General features: G+C 33.6%; 2 protein-coding genes across 2 annotated transcripts; both read left to right on the forward strand.

The window, feature by feature from the left end:
• Nucleotides 1–1,112: 1,112 nt before the first annotated feature.
• LOC101503982 (coatomer subunit beta-1-like) lies at nucleotides 1,113–6,461 on the forward strand. Its single transcript, XM_004507468.4, has 4 exons — nucleotides 1,113–3,301; nucleotides 3,625–4,137; nucleotides 5,619–5,704; nucleotides 5,925–6,461. Exons 1-4 carry the CDS (start codon nucleotides 1,253–1,255, stop codon nucleotides 6,127–6,129), a joined length of 2,853 nt encoding a protein of 950 aa, XP_004507525.1. The 5' UTR covers nucleotides 1,113–1,252; the 3' UTR covers nucleotides 6,130–6,461.
• A 1,238-nt stretch (nucleotides 6,462–7,699) lies between these two features.
• LOC101504302 (exocyst complex component EXO70I) lies at nucleotides 7,700–10,195 on the forward strand. The gene has a single exon (XM_004507469.4). It carries the CDS (start codon nucleotides 7,953–7,955, stop codon nucleotides 9,963–9,965), a length of 2,013 nt encoding a protein of 670 aa, XP_004507526.1. The 5' UTR covers nucleotides 7,700–7,952; the 3' UTR covers nucleotides 9,966–10,195.
• Nucleotides 10,196–14,398: the final 4,203 nt, after the last annotated feature.

A 14,398-nucleotide genomic window follows, 5' to 3' on the forward strand; every position in this document is an offset into this window, starting at 1 on the left:
TATATATATATATATATATATATATATGCTTATCATGTCATTAAAATATCCAATCAATTTGATATCTTGTTATATCTCCATATTATTATGAGTATCAAATGAAACTTTAATATATTGTGCTTATATCATACTTAGTCTATGGTAATGTTATAACGAAATTTTTAGATCATATAAAAAAAAATTGAAATTTTGTTATAGGTGAAAAAATTAAAAAAAATTTATTTCTCAAAAAAAAAAAAATACGATTCTTTTTTTTTTTAATAAGTGGACCTATAAACCCACTAAACCCACAAAATTTTAGGGGGCTTTTAGTGTGGGAAGCTTTATTTTTTTGGAGTCTTTTAAATTATAAATTTTTTTTTTTTGCCATCCAACATGTGGGCCGGAGTCAATAACTAGGGGACTTGTCAAATTGACAGCTTTAAGTGGAGGGGTCAATTATTTTTATTTGCACATATCTTTCAAGTACCTTAACAGACTAAAAGAGACACATGCTCGATGTGTATTCTTAATTAATATTCAGGTAACAAGTCGTTCTTGACCCTTAAACAAATATAATATTCGAAATTGTGTCGAGTTGTTACATAGGGTGAATGTTTATCTACCTCCCGTGTTTGTCCATTTACCCCAATACACTACTGGAAGCTAGAATCCAGTAAAAATAAGTAAACATGAGGTTGAATGAACATCAATCGTTACATAAAGCTATGACGAACTATGTAGTATTGTGTATTTTTTCAATAAAAAACAATAGAATTATATAGAGGGACAATTTTTTGACCAAAAATAATTGAGTGAATGCGCGTTCAACCTCCAAATTTTTCAATCGAATTCTGTCTTCTCATAATATATTTAGAAGTGAAAAATTGTGGAGAGACGATTTGTATTTTGTGGGGTAAGAGGACTATTAGGCCCACACAAAATCGTATCGGCCTTTTACAAAAAAGCCCAATTCGAAATACAATTATCCATTAACCCCAAGTAAAAAACCCGTCAAACCATCCATTTCCTTTTCATACTAATGAAAAGCTACCAAAATGAAGATCCGATTTCGACGAGTGTCTTAAATCTGAAAAAAATAAAAAAGAAATTTCTTCTTCCTTCAGACTCTCTCACACACTGTGAGATCTGCATCTAAATCTCTCTCTCTCTCGATTTCTCTCCCAACCGCTATCCCTCTCTCACTCACTCTCTCGTTTGCAATTGTGCGAGATCTGATCTGATTAGATCTGAAAACACGAAACCTTCAAAAATGGAGAAATCATGCAGTCTAGTTGTTCACTTCGACAAAGGCACACCGGCATTAGCAAACGAAATCAAAGAAGCACTCGAAGGAAACGACGTCGCATCAAAGATCGAAGCTATGAAAAAAGCAATCATGCTTCTCCTTAACGGCGAAACAATTCCGCAACTCTTCATCACAATCATCCGTTACGTTCTCCCTTCCGAAGATCACACCGTTCAAAAACTACTTCTCCTTTATCTCGAAATCATCGACAAAACTGATTCCAAAGGTAAAGTTCTCCCTGAAATGATTCTCATTTGTCAAAATCTCCGTAATAATCTTCAACACCCTAACGAATACATTCGCGGCGTTACTCTCCGTTTTCTCTGTCGTATAAACGAATCTGAAATCGTTGAACCGTTAATTCCGTCAATTTTGTCTAATCTCGAACACCGTCATCCTTTCGTTCGTCGTAACGCCGTTCTCGCCGTTATGTCTGTTTACAAACTTCCACAGGGGGAACATTTACTCGATTCCGCCCCGGAAATCGTTGAGAAATTTCTGTCATCGGAACAAGATCCTTCAAGTAAACGTAACGCTTTTCTAATGCTGTTTTCTTGTGCTCAAGATCGTGCTGTGAATTATCTTTTTTCGAATATTGACAGGATTATTGATTGGGGTGAAAATCTTCAAATGATTGTTTTGGAATTGATTAAGAAAGTTTGTAGGAATAACAAAGGTGAAAAAGGGAAATATATTAAAATTATTATAAGTTTACTGAGTGCAACTTCAACTGCTGTTGTTTATGAATGTGCTGGTACACTTGTTTCGCTTTCATCGGCACCTACCGCGATTAAAGCTGCTGCTAGTACTTATTGTCAGTTATTACTTTCTCAGAGTGATAACAATGTGAAACTTATTGTACTCGATCGTCTTAACGAGCTTAAGACTTCGAATAGGGAGATTATGGTTGATATGGTTATGGATGTGCTTAGGGCGCTTTCCACTCCTAATCATGATATTAGGAGGAAGACTATTGATATTGCTCTTGAGCTTATTACTGCGAAGAATATTGATCAGGTTGTTATGATGCTTAAGAAGGAAGTTGTTAAGACTCAGAGTGGGGAGCATGAGAAGAATGGGGAGTATAGGCAGATGTTGGTGCAGGCTATACATACTTGTGCAATTAAGTTTCCGGATGTTGCGAGTACGGTTGTGCATCTTTTGATGGATTTCTTGGGGGATACGAATGTTGCTTCGGCTATGGATGTGGTTGTTTTTGTGAGGGAGATTATTGAGACTAACCCGAAGTTGCGCGTTTCTATAATTACTAGGCTGTTGGATACTTTCTATCAAATCCGTGCTGCGAGGGTTTGTTCTTGTGCTCTTTGGATAATTGGGGAGTATTGTTTGTCTCTTTCTGAGATTGAGAGTGGAATCGTGGCTATTAAGCAATGTCTTGGTGATCTTCCCTTTTATACTATCTCTGAGGATGGAGATGGTCAGGAGACGTCGAAAGCCGTGCAGCAGGTGAACTCGACTACTGTGTCTTCTAGGAGGCCGGCGATTCTCGCTGATGGGACTTATGCTACTCAGAGTGCTGCTTTGGAGACTGCCATGTCGCCGCCTACCCTTGTGCAGGGCTCGCTGTCTTCTATTGGGAATTTGAGGTCATTGATTCTTTCAGGTGATTTCTTCCTTGGGGCAGTTGTTGCGTGTACGCTGACAAAGCTTGTTTTAAGGTTGGAAGAGGTTCAGACCTCTAAAGTTGAAGTAAACAAGGCAACTTCACAGGCCTTATTGATCATGGTCTCAATGCTGCAGCTTGGTCAATCTTCAGTTCTTCCACACCCAATTGATAACGATTCTCATGACAGGATCATCCTTTGCATTAGATTGCTGTCCCTTACTGGTGATGAGATAAGAAAGATATGGCTGAAATCTTGCAGGCAGAGCTTTGTGAAAATGCTCGCAGATAAGCAGCGCCGTGAGACAGAGGAGATTAAAGCAAAGGCTCAAATTTCTAATGCACAACCTGATGACCTTATTGACTTTTACCATTTGAAGAGCAGAAAGGTATGATGTTTGTATTTGTTTTCTCTTTTTTGTTATAATGATATTAGCTGAATCATTGTTTCATTATACTCATTGAATTTTTTTCATCATTACCAATGATTGAACTTTTTTTTTGCATTTATTCGGATACTAATATTGTCAAGTCGTGTTATGTTGTGCATTTCTTGAATGATGTCATCATATTAATTTAGGTGTTCTGTATGTTGGGAATAGTTTCGGCTAATGATTTATGATTCAGTTAGTTATGTGCTCAAATCTCAATATACTTGCTCACCTGGTATTTTTTTGAATTTTTCAATCTATGTACACTTATAATTCTTCAGGGTATGAGCCAACTTGAGCTGGAAGATGAGGTTCAGGATGATCTCAAACGTGCTACTGGAGAGTTTACAAAGGATGCAGATGATGCGAATAAACTCAATCGCATTCTTCAGCTCACTGGATTCAGTGATCCTGTTTATGCTGAAGCATATGTAACAGTGCATCATTACGACATTGTCCTTGATGTCACCGTCATCAACCGAACCAAGGAAACTCTCCAGAATTTATGTTTGGAGTTGGCAACTATGGGTGATCTAAAACTTGTTGAGCGTCCACAAAACTATACACTGGCTCCAGAATCAAGCAAACAGATTAAGGCCAACATCAAGGTTTCTTCAACTGAAACTGGAGTTATATTTGGTAACATTGTTTATGAGACATCTTCAAATGTTCTTGAGAGAACAGTTATTGTTCTAAATGACATCCATATTGATATCATGGACTACATTGCTCCTGCATCTTGTGCTGATGTGGCCTTCAGAACTATGTGGGCCGAGTTTGAGTGGGAAAACAAGGTATATCTCTCTCCTCTTTCTCTCATTTGGTGTTTTTTAAAACCAAAGGTTGAAAAAATTTATGGTTTTACCTTTTGTTGCTCATATCAACCCTTGGCTCCCGCTTTTCATTTAAAAATTGCAAATCTCTGTTATTTTGGGCTGTTGCCTCTTGTGCTATTATTTAATATTAAGTATGTGCTCTTCAAGATATATTGTTTGATATATTCCCGACATCGTTCTGTCTGCAATATATGCTTTGATGATGTTATATTGATTGTGATAATGCCATTTTCGCATTGAAGTTGGTATATTTTTTATTAGTATTTTTCATGGCCATTGTTAATGTTGTCGTGATTGGAATCAATTTTAAATGCAACTTCTGTATACTGACTTTCCACCTTGGTAATATAATAGTAAGATGATACATGAGATAGAAACATGCAGATTGATTCAAGCCCCTAGGAGTAGGCTAATGGTATAATGGTATTTGTATAGTTTGTAGGAATTTCTAGGTTTATCCTCTATTCTGTCATTGCACCCAAAAATTAACACGCGGAGTCTTTAATTTAAATCATTGTCTCTGTTGACTAAACTGACATTTGTGTTCTGCTCCCTATTAATATGAATTATCCTAAGAAACGATAACAAAAATGAGGTAATTTATATGCTGCTGCTGCTCCTACTTCTCTACATCTCTCTTTGGGTACGAATGAATAGGTAGTTCTAGGTGGTGTTTGCATATTTCATTGAGTTAGGAACCAGATACTGAATCTTGTATTAGTTTTATAGTTTATATATCTGTTATAACGTGTGATGCTGCTGTTTGGGTTATTGCCTACTCTGAATAGCTACAGGTATGAGTATCTTATCCCACAATGTGATATGCTGATATGGATGATTTATTTTTTAAAATTTGGATACACTGATGCTTATTTGGCAAGGTGCATTAGTATATTATGATGTCACCTTTTTAATTAAACGTATATTTGTGTGTGCTAAATATACTAGTAATTCAATCTCATCCCTACAGTCACATAATTTCAACCTGTAATGAAACATTTCCGTCACAGATATCTGTATCTGGCATCTGCAATTACAACATAAAATGATTTTCTCAAACAAATTCGGGGTTAAATAACTATGTCATAAGTAAAATTTATTAAGAAATCTTATATCTTAAACAAATTTATTAGAAAGACTTGTGTCCTAAATAAAACAATAAATAGGAAAAGAAATACTATAAAGTATGGTAACAAACTGTATTGCTTACTAATCTAAACATGAAATAAAAGTAGGTGTGTAATAACAGCATGAAGGAGGAAAATCACCCCTAGGCCTCTGTAATGGGTTCATCGGATGTTTTAGAAGCTGCTCTAAATAATTTTCCAAGAAGGAAGAAGCATGAATGCGATAGGGATATGTGCACTCAGAATATGCATTTCTGCATTAACTAGATGTTGTATATATGATTCTCTTATTAACAGTATTTTATGTCATAGGTTGCTGTAAATACAGTATTACAAGATGAGAGGGAGTTTTTGGGCCACATTATCAAGTCTACAAACATGAAGTGCCTGACTCCACCGTGAGTTCCTTTACCTTTTCCTTTGTCTTATTGTTGAACCTCCAAATATGCATACACTTTATGACTGTTATTGTCTGTGTGTGTGTGCCTTTTCAATTAAAAACACGCCTAAAAAATGTAATATAACTGGAATCCATTAATATTTCTACATTTCATGTAATTGCTGTGTCTTGATTTAATGCAATTTGAATAATTTGGGGTTTTGTTGTCTCATGTTCAGATCGGCACTGGAAGGTGAGTGTGGTTTCCTAGCTGCAAACCTTTATGCTAAGAGTGTTTTTGGTGAAGATGCTTTGGTGAATGTGAGCATTGAAAAGCAAGGAGATGGTAAATTGAGTGGATACATCAGAATAAGAAGTAAAACTCAGGGAATTGCTCTGAGTCTTGGTGATAAAATAACTTTGAAGCAAAAGGGAACTGCTTAATAGGAGCAATTGCCTCCCCATTTTCTCATATGCTTCTCTGCTTTTATGTCTTGTCAACAACTTGTGTAGCTTCGAGTGGCAGGCTATAACTTCAAGCTTTGGTTATTATTGCTTCAAATTCTTGTGGCTTTTGGTTGCAGCCAACTCTTTAGTATTAATTTTTCTCTTTCAAGTTCCATTTTTGTTTGTATTCTTTCTTTCCTTGGATTGGATATTACTCAACAAAAATCCTTGTTGCCCATATTTTATTTTTCTTCACATGGGATCGGACACCGTATATTGATATATAATCTCAATCAAATGACTATTTCTTTTGGTTGGCCCAACTTTCATATTTCCTTGGACAATAGACCCCAATAATTATGATAGTTAGTGTGAATGATTATTTTATTTTATAGGTAAAATGTTCGTAAATTTGTAGAGTTATGTTAGTTTTTTGAGTTTCAACTTAGGACCTTCAGTATCATTAATAATTTTTCCGTGATTTCTTTTCACATTTGAAGTTAATTATTTTAAAAAAGTAATTATTTTTTTAAGAAAATAAATAAACCATTTCTATTGAGTCTAAAGTATATTACCAGCATTCTCTGTATCTTTGTTGAGAAAGCTTTGTTTCTGTTTATTTGGAACAAGTTGTGAGGGAAAGAAGATTGAAATGTATTATAGTTTTTCAGTTGTATGGATACGACTAAAAAAATAAAATACATAAACTGTATAAATCTTTGTATGCAGTTCACAAGTCAAAGTAGTGTATCTGGATAATCATAAATTAATTATCTACAATCACCATATTCTTTACTCATTCCATTGCCGGGAGAAAAAATTTAGCAGTTAAACTAATGATTTTTCTTACATAAATCTGTTTTTTATTCTATGTTGTTGAATTCCTGCCAACTTTCCCCTTGAAATTCCTCACAAAAGCACCCCAATAAAAAATAACATTAAAGTGTACATTCCTTTCATCAATCAGAAAATGCGATGCATTTGGTTGGGAGATTGTTGAGGTAATTGAAGCATGACTTCATGTCCTAGACTTCAACATCAAACAAGAAAGTTAGGACAACATGATGAATAAATAAATAAGGTCATTTGCTTGGTTTATTAAAACTTATCTACATACATGCACATATCAACACGTTTTAGAATAACTTATTAAAACAACTTTTGACTATTTATAAATTCTTTACAGTTTATTTTTAGAAATTCTCTAAAATAATTTATAATCATAATTTATATGAAAATAATTTCACTTTATTTTGTAAGAATATTTTATACATAAATACTTATTATATGTTTGATTTGTTTTTGGACGAACTAAAATTGATTCTAGAGATTTAAAATTGATTTTGGTACATTCGAGTGATATAGAAACTATGATGTGTAACTTTTAACTCCAAACATGATTTTTATACATAAATTTATTATTGAACTTATTGTTACATGAACGTACACGTAAACCACTTTATATTCAATTTACTTTTAACTAAAACTAATTCATTCAAAATCAATTTTTATCACCGTAAAATCAAACACATGGTTTCATATATTACTCAGAGATTGGTTGAAAACATACGGTACCCCAATTCAAGGAAGCTCTACTGCATGGTGGTTGAAGTTTCTGAGATGTTTATATTGCAAGTGAAGTTATCTCCTTTTTATTTTAACTTCGTTTGTTGAGTTTGGTGAAAGAAAGTGTATAGTTCGATAAACAAGAAAACCAACAAAGATTATCTTTTTGTTCATTAAACTAAACAAAAACATCATATGTTTCAAATCTAATCATTTCTCAATACAAACACTTTTATTTATTTCCAATTTTTAATATGGAAACCAAAGACAACAACAACATTGAAGCTACAAGAAAGTTCTTAACTTCTACCTTAGAAACATCAAAAGCTATTGCTTCTTCATTAGATGAATCTGGTTCAAGATTGAAGCTTCTTAACAAAAAATGTTTATCATTGCAAACTTCACTTAAACTCATCTCAATGCAAAGTTTTTCATTTTGTGATGTTGAAAATGGTATGAACAGTGTTCTATGTTCTGTTTCAGCAGTAGTTAAAGTTTTTCAATGTGTTAATCAGTTGGAAAATTCTCTCTTGATAGAACCAAGTTATGATTTTTTCACATATGTCTCAAACACAAAGAAGCTTGAAGAAGCATTGAAGCTTCTCACTGATAATTGCAAGTTAGCATCATGTTGGTTGAGAAGTGTTTTTGAAAAAAAACCAACATATACAAATGATATTTACCTTTTGAATGTAGAAAAAGTCTTAAGAATATTGCAAGAATTGCAAGCCATAGAAGACGGTGCGCGCCTCGACCGAGGAATTCTTAGTATTGCTCTTGACAAACTTGAGATTTCTTTTCACAAACTTTTAATGTCAAACACTATGCCTCTTCCTTTGGTTTCACTAATTGATCAGCCAAATATCATTGAAAAACAAGGTTTTCCGTTTCCGAGTTCTTTAACAAGTAAGTTTCAAGTCATCGCCGAGAGATTAAATGCTAACAACAGGCTAGACAAGTGTCAATCTATGTATGTTGAAGTTCGAGGTATGAATGCGCGACGAAGTTTGAAGACTATTGATTTAAGCTACCTTGAGATTCCGATATCTGAGTTTGAGGATGCACATGGAATAGAGAGTTGCATAGAGCAATGGAGTATTCATTTGGAGTTGGTTGTGGAGAAACTTCTTGAGGTTGAGTTTATGCTCTCTTCAATAATCTTCGAGAAAATCAGTCCAGAAGCATCGATGAAATGTTTTGCAAAGATTGCGATTGAATCGGGAATTTTTTCCTTTATAAAATTTGGAAAATTTGTTAGTGAGAGGAAAAATGAGCCTTTGAAGCTGTTGAATTTGTTGTCTATGTTTAGAGTTTTGAATGGTTTAAGACTAAAATTCAATAAACTTTTTAGAGGTGAAGCTTGTGAAGAAATTAGAATTGTGATAAAGGATCTTATTACAAGAGTTGTGAATTGTGCTAGTGATATTTTCTTCCAACTTTCAGAACAAGTGAAGTTGCAAAGACCATCTTGTCCTCCCTCAGATGGAAGTGTTCCTAGGTTGGTAAGTTTTGTCACTAATTATTGCAATAAGCTTCTTAGTGATGAGTATAAGCCACATTTGATACAAGTTTTGGAAATTCATCTTAGTTGGAAAAAGGAACTATATGAAGAGGGTATTTTTTGGACTCAAATATATAGCATAATTAAGGAAGTTGCATTAAATTTAGATGTTTGGTCAAAAGCCTATGAAGATATCACTTTGTCTTATTTTTTTATGATGAATAATCATTGTCATTTCTATAATTTAAAGGGTACTTTAGTTGGAAATATGATGGGAGATTCTTGGTTAAAAGCACATGAACAATATAAAGAGTATTATGCATCACTTTATTTGAGGAATAGTTGGGGAAATCTTCAAAATATTCTTGTTGTTCAAAAGGACATAGTTTCATCTTCTATGATTTTTGAAGATTTGGCTAAGAGACTAAAGACTTTCAATCTAGCTTTTGATGAAAGGTACAAAAAGGAATGTAAATGGATAATCATTGATGAAATATTAAGGGAAAATATATGCAAGCATTTAGTGGAAGGTATTGTACCAATTTATAAGGTGTACTTGAAGAATTACATTTTGTGTGTTGAAAGTGATGATGGTGTGGTTGATAAGCATATTATTAAATATACAGCAAAGGGTTTGGAGAATAAGATTTGGTCATTGTTTCAACCAAAGATGAGGAAACATGGTGATAGCATTAAACACAAAGATTTGATTAGTAAAATAAAAGAAGTGAGTCATCATTTTCGGTTGAGTTTAGTTGCTTTATAGTTATGTGTGTTATTTTTCTTGTATTTGGTAGATGGAATGTTGATGTACTCAATGATAAACTAATATTAATGTACTCTAATGCATTATGTTTTATAAAAAAAAAATGCAAAGCAAGATAAATTTTAGAGTAAGTTTCTTTAGATTAGACAAGCAAACTATGTCGCTCATACTTAATTAGAATGTCTAATTCCAATCCTTATTGCTACTTTTATTTGGAATAAAATGATTTAAGTTTGGTCCTAATAAAATTAAGCAAACAAAGATACAAATTATTAGCATGTAGGCCATCACTATTACTCTATTCATTAGTGGTTTGTCTAATAGTCATAATAAGAGATAATAAACTATCGTATCATATTTCAATTTAGTTTTTGATAAAATTTAACATAATATATAAATTAATCTTGAACTAAGGCGGATCTAGAAACCAATTAAACGGGGGCCGGAAAAAGTTATGATTAAATATTACATAAAATTATATAATAATAAATATATTAATTAAAAAAATTTAATTTGTATGCATTAGCTTAGAGTAGGCCCAACCGATGTTAGTCCGACATCAGAATTAGTGGCAGACGCTAAATAACTTTTTTTTTTCTTCTTCTAGTAGTGTGATAATATAAAATTAAAATATTATCTGCGCTTTGCTAAATAGTTAAATAGCTTTCAAGATATATATAAATTTTGAATTTAAATTTTGATGAAGATGTTTTTCTTTCCACTAAAACTACTGAAAATATTCAACCTAACAATATTAGTACAAGTCTTACAAACTATTTTGTTTTTTTTATTAATAGAATTTTTGTTTCTATAATTTGTTTATTTTTTTTCTCAATTATCCTCAATTGTTCTAATAATTTTTTATATCTTTAAAATTATTTGATTTTTTTAACCTTTATACGTACTCATCTTTTACCTCCTTTATGGGGATGTTGATTTTATGAATTTCGAAGATTATTAGTTTATTATTTCTAAATTTTCTACCATCCTTTAAAGTTCTTTTGATATTTTCATTATTTTTATTTTATTTTAACTTTTTGTTGTAAAATCTAACTTTTTCTTGGAGTGATATATCAAACTTCTTGAAGGAAATGTCTTTCTTGTTTGGAATTTAAAAAAACCAATTTTAGTCTTATATTTGTCAGTCCAATAAATATTTTTTAGAATTTGAATTTTAAAAGATACAATGTGAATATAAAAACTGAAAAAATTGATAACATGTATATATTAAAACTGAAATAAATCAATTAAATTAAAACAGATATTAAATGAGTAGTATTTGATTATTTGTCTACTATAGACCATTTGTGGAAAGTCACCTTTTGTACCTCCAATTAAACTTATATCCCATTTAATTTTTTTTTGTTGAAATATCCAAAATATCCTTATCAAATCAGTAAAAATTCAAATAAGTAAAAGTCAAAACAGTTATACACCCACAATTTGACATTTCCGGAAAAGTAAGTTTTGGAAAAAAAATATTTTACCGGAAATTTGAAGAATTCAATACTTATTTTCAATACCGGAAATTTCAAATTTTCAAATGGTATTCCCGAAAATTTCAAAAATGAAATTTTCGATAGTAATTCATAACTACCAGAAATTTCATTTGTCGTTGAAATTTTTGGTGCAGTGTGTATTTTTTTATTTTACATAAGTTTTTTTAAGTTTTTTTTATTCAATTTTGTTAGTGAGGACCAGAGGAGCAAATGTTAACAATCCATGCCAATTACATGATGAATAACCAAGGGCGGAAGCGTACCTGTGGGAATTGCCATTGATGAAATCCTGGGATGATGATGACAGATGCAATGGGTTGAGTGATCTTCCTCAGCAAAACACCCTGAAGATCTTGCTCTCTTGATGGGGATAGAGAGAACCAGAGAGTTTTCTCCGTTAGGTTTTTGTGAAACCGAATAGTCTTGTTGTGTTTGCCTTGGGGACCACTACCCCTATATATAACTATTATTATTTATATCTCAAATTGCAGTATTTCTAATTCAGCCTCTCATTAAATTAGAAACTGCCTGGTATCTACACTATTAATTTTCATAACTATTATGCTCTTTAGCCATAAACTATTATATATTATTTGACCCCTAGTTTATTGGCTAATTATATAATGACCCTAACACACTTTATTAATTAATTACATATGTGACCCATAAATCTTACAATCTCCCACTGGTCACACATGTATCCTTAGGAGTGTGTTAGACTTTATGATGTCAAAAAATGTCATTACAATTACCTTGAGCATAATCTAAATTGTCCCGTCCATTAATCATATTAGCACATAGAACCAAAGAGGCTTTCGTCATAATAAGCATAACTAAACCCATCAATGATCACCCATACTGACACAACTAAATGACATAGACCCATCATGAAAAGTGTAGCATGAAAATTACATGAAGTTGGTCAATGCATGTCAATTTTCAACTGGTCCTACTTTACCGAATGAGATCATACCATAACTTAAATGTACAAAGTAACCAAAAACTGAATACTTTAAACTTTATTTCTGATCAGAAAGTCCAAATACAATGTATTTGTACTTTACAATTAAACATAGAACATGAATTACATAATGGACGAAACTCCCACTAAAATCAAGATTCCTCAAGCTGTAGCACACTCATGTGAGCAGTGTGCTCATGAAAGACCTTGGGTGGTAGACCTTTAGTGAGTGGATCCGCAATCATGGAGTTTGTCCTTAAGTGTTCTATGGATATCTGTCCACTTTGTACCTTCTCTTTAACAACTAGGAACTTAATGTCAATGTGCTTTGACTTGGTTGAGCTCCTATTATTGTTAGAATACAGGACTGCTGATCTATTGTCACAATACAACTTGAGTGGTCTTTCAATCCCTTCAACTATTTGCAGCCCTGTGACAAAATTTCTCAGCCAAATGCCCTGGTCAGATGCCTCATGAATTGCTACGAATTCTGCTGCCATGGTTGATGAGGCAGTAAGACCTTGCTTGGCACTACGCCAAGAAACTGCTCCACCAGCTAACAGAAAGACATAGCCTGAAGTTGATCTTAAGCTGTCTTGGCATCCCGCAAAATCCGAGTCAGAGTACCCAGTGATCTCTAACTGGTCTGACCTCCTATATGTGAGCATGTAGTTTCTTGTTCTCTTCAAATATCTCATGACCCTCTTGGCTGCTTTCCAATGGTCAAGACCTGGATTGCTTAAATATCTGCCTAAAATCCCTACTATGAACGCTATGTCTGGACGCGTACATACTTGGGCATACATAAGACTCCCTACAGCTGAAGCATAAGGGATCTTTTGCATTTCTTGAATTTCCAAACTTCCCTTAGGGCACTGTTTGAGACTAAACTTGTCTCCCTTAGCAACTGGGGTGTCCCCTGGTTTGCAATCCTGTAACCCAAACCTTTTGAGAACCTTATCGATATAGCTCTTTTGTGACAATCCAAGAATACCTCGAGATCTGTCTCGGTGTATCTGAATTCCTAATACAAAAGAGGCGTCACCAAGATCTTTCATCTCAAAATGCTTTGATAGAAATTTCTTAGTTTCGTGCAACATGCCTATATCGTTAGTGGCAAGCAGTATGTCATCAACATACAAGACCAGGAAAATATGTCTGCTCCCACTGAACTTATGATACACACAATCATCAACTGTATTCATCTCAAAACCAAATGAGAGAATTACTTGATGAAATTTATGGTACCATTGACGAGAAGCTTGTTTTAGCCCATAAATGGATTTTCTTAGTTTGCACACCATATTCTTTGGGTCTCCCAACACAAAGTTTTCTGGCTGCACCATATAGATCGTCTCATCAATGTCGCCATTGAGAAAAGCTGTTTTTACATCCATTTGATGAAGCTCCAAATTAAAGTGAGCAACAAGAGCCATGATTATTCTTAAAGAGTCCTTCGATGAAACCGGAGAGAAAGTCTCTTTATAATCAATCCCTTCCTTTTGAGTATAACCCTTAGCTACAAGACGTGCCTTATATCTCTCCACATTACCATTGGAATCCCGCTTGGTTTTAAAAATCCATTTGCAACCAATGGGTTTCTTTCCTTCAGGTAATGGGATAAGTTCCCAAACTGAATTGTCTTGCATAGACTTGTACTCCTCATTCATTGCTTCGATCCACTTATCTGAACGAGAATCTTGCATGGCTTGATGAAAGTTGACTGGGTCGTCTTCCGTCATGCCAACATTTTCCTCTACCTCATTGATAAATACTACATAATCATCCGAAATAGCATTTTTCCTTTCTCTAGTGGATCTCCGCAATGGAGCTGGCTCTTGAGGCACTTGTTCTTGAGGATCTTGAATTTGATCTGGATTTTGTTCTTCCTGAACAACCAGATCATCTTGAGTTTGTTCAATAATGGGAAAGTCAATTGGTGGAAGAATCAGTTCTGGAATTGTTACCGATTC

This window comes from Cicer arietinum, chromosome 6 (genome assembly GCF_000331145.2).
Source record: "Cicer arietinum cultivar CDC Frontier isolate Library 1 chromosome 6, Cicar.CDCFrontier_v2.0, whole genome shotgun sequence".
Classification (NCBI taxonomy): domain Eukaryota; kingdom Viridiplantae; phylum Streptophyta; class Magnoliopsida; order Fabales; family Fabaceae; genus Cicer; species Cicer arietinum.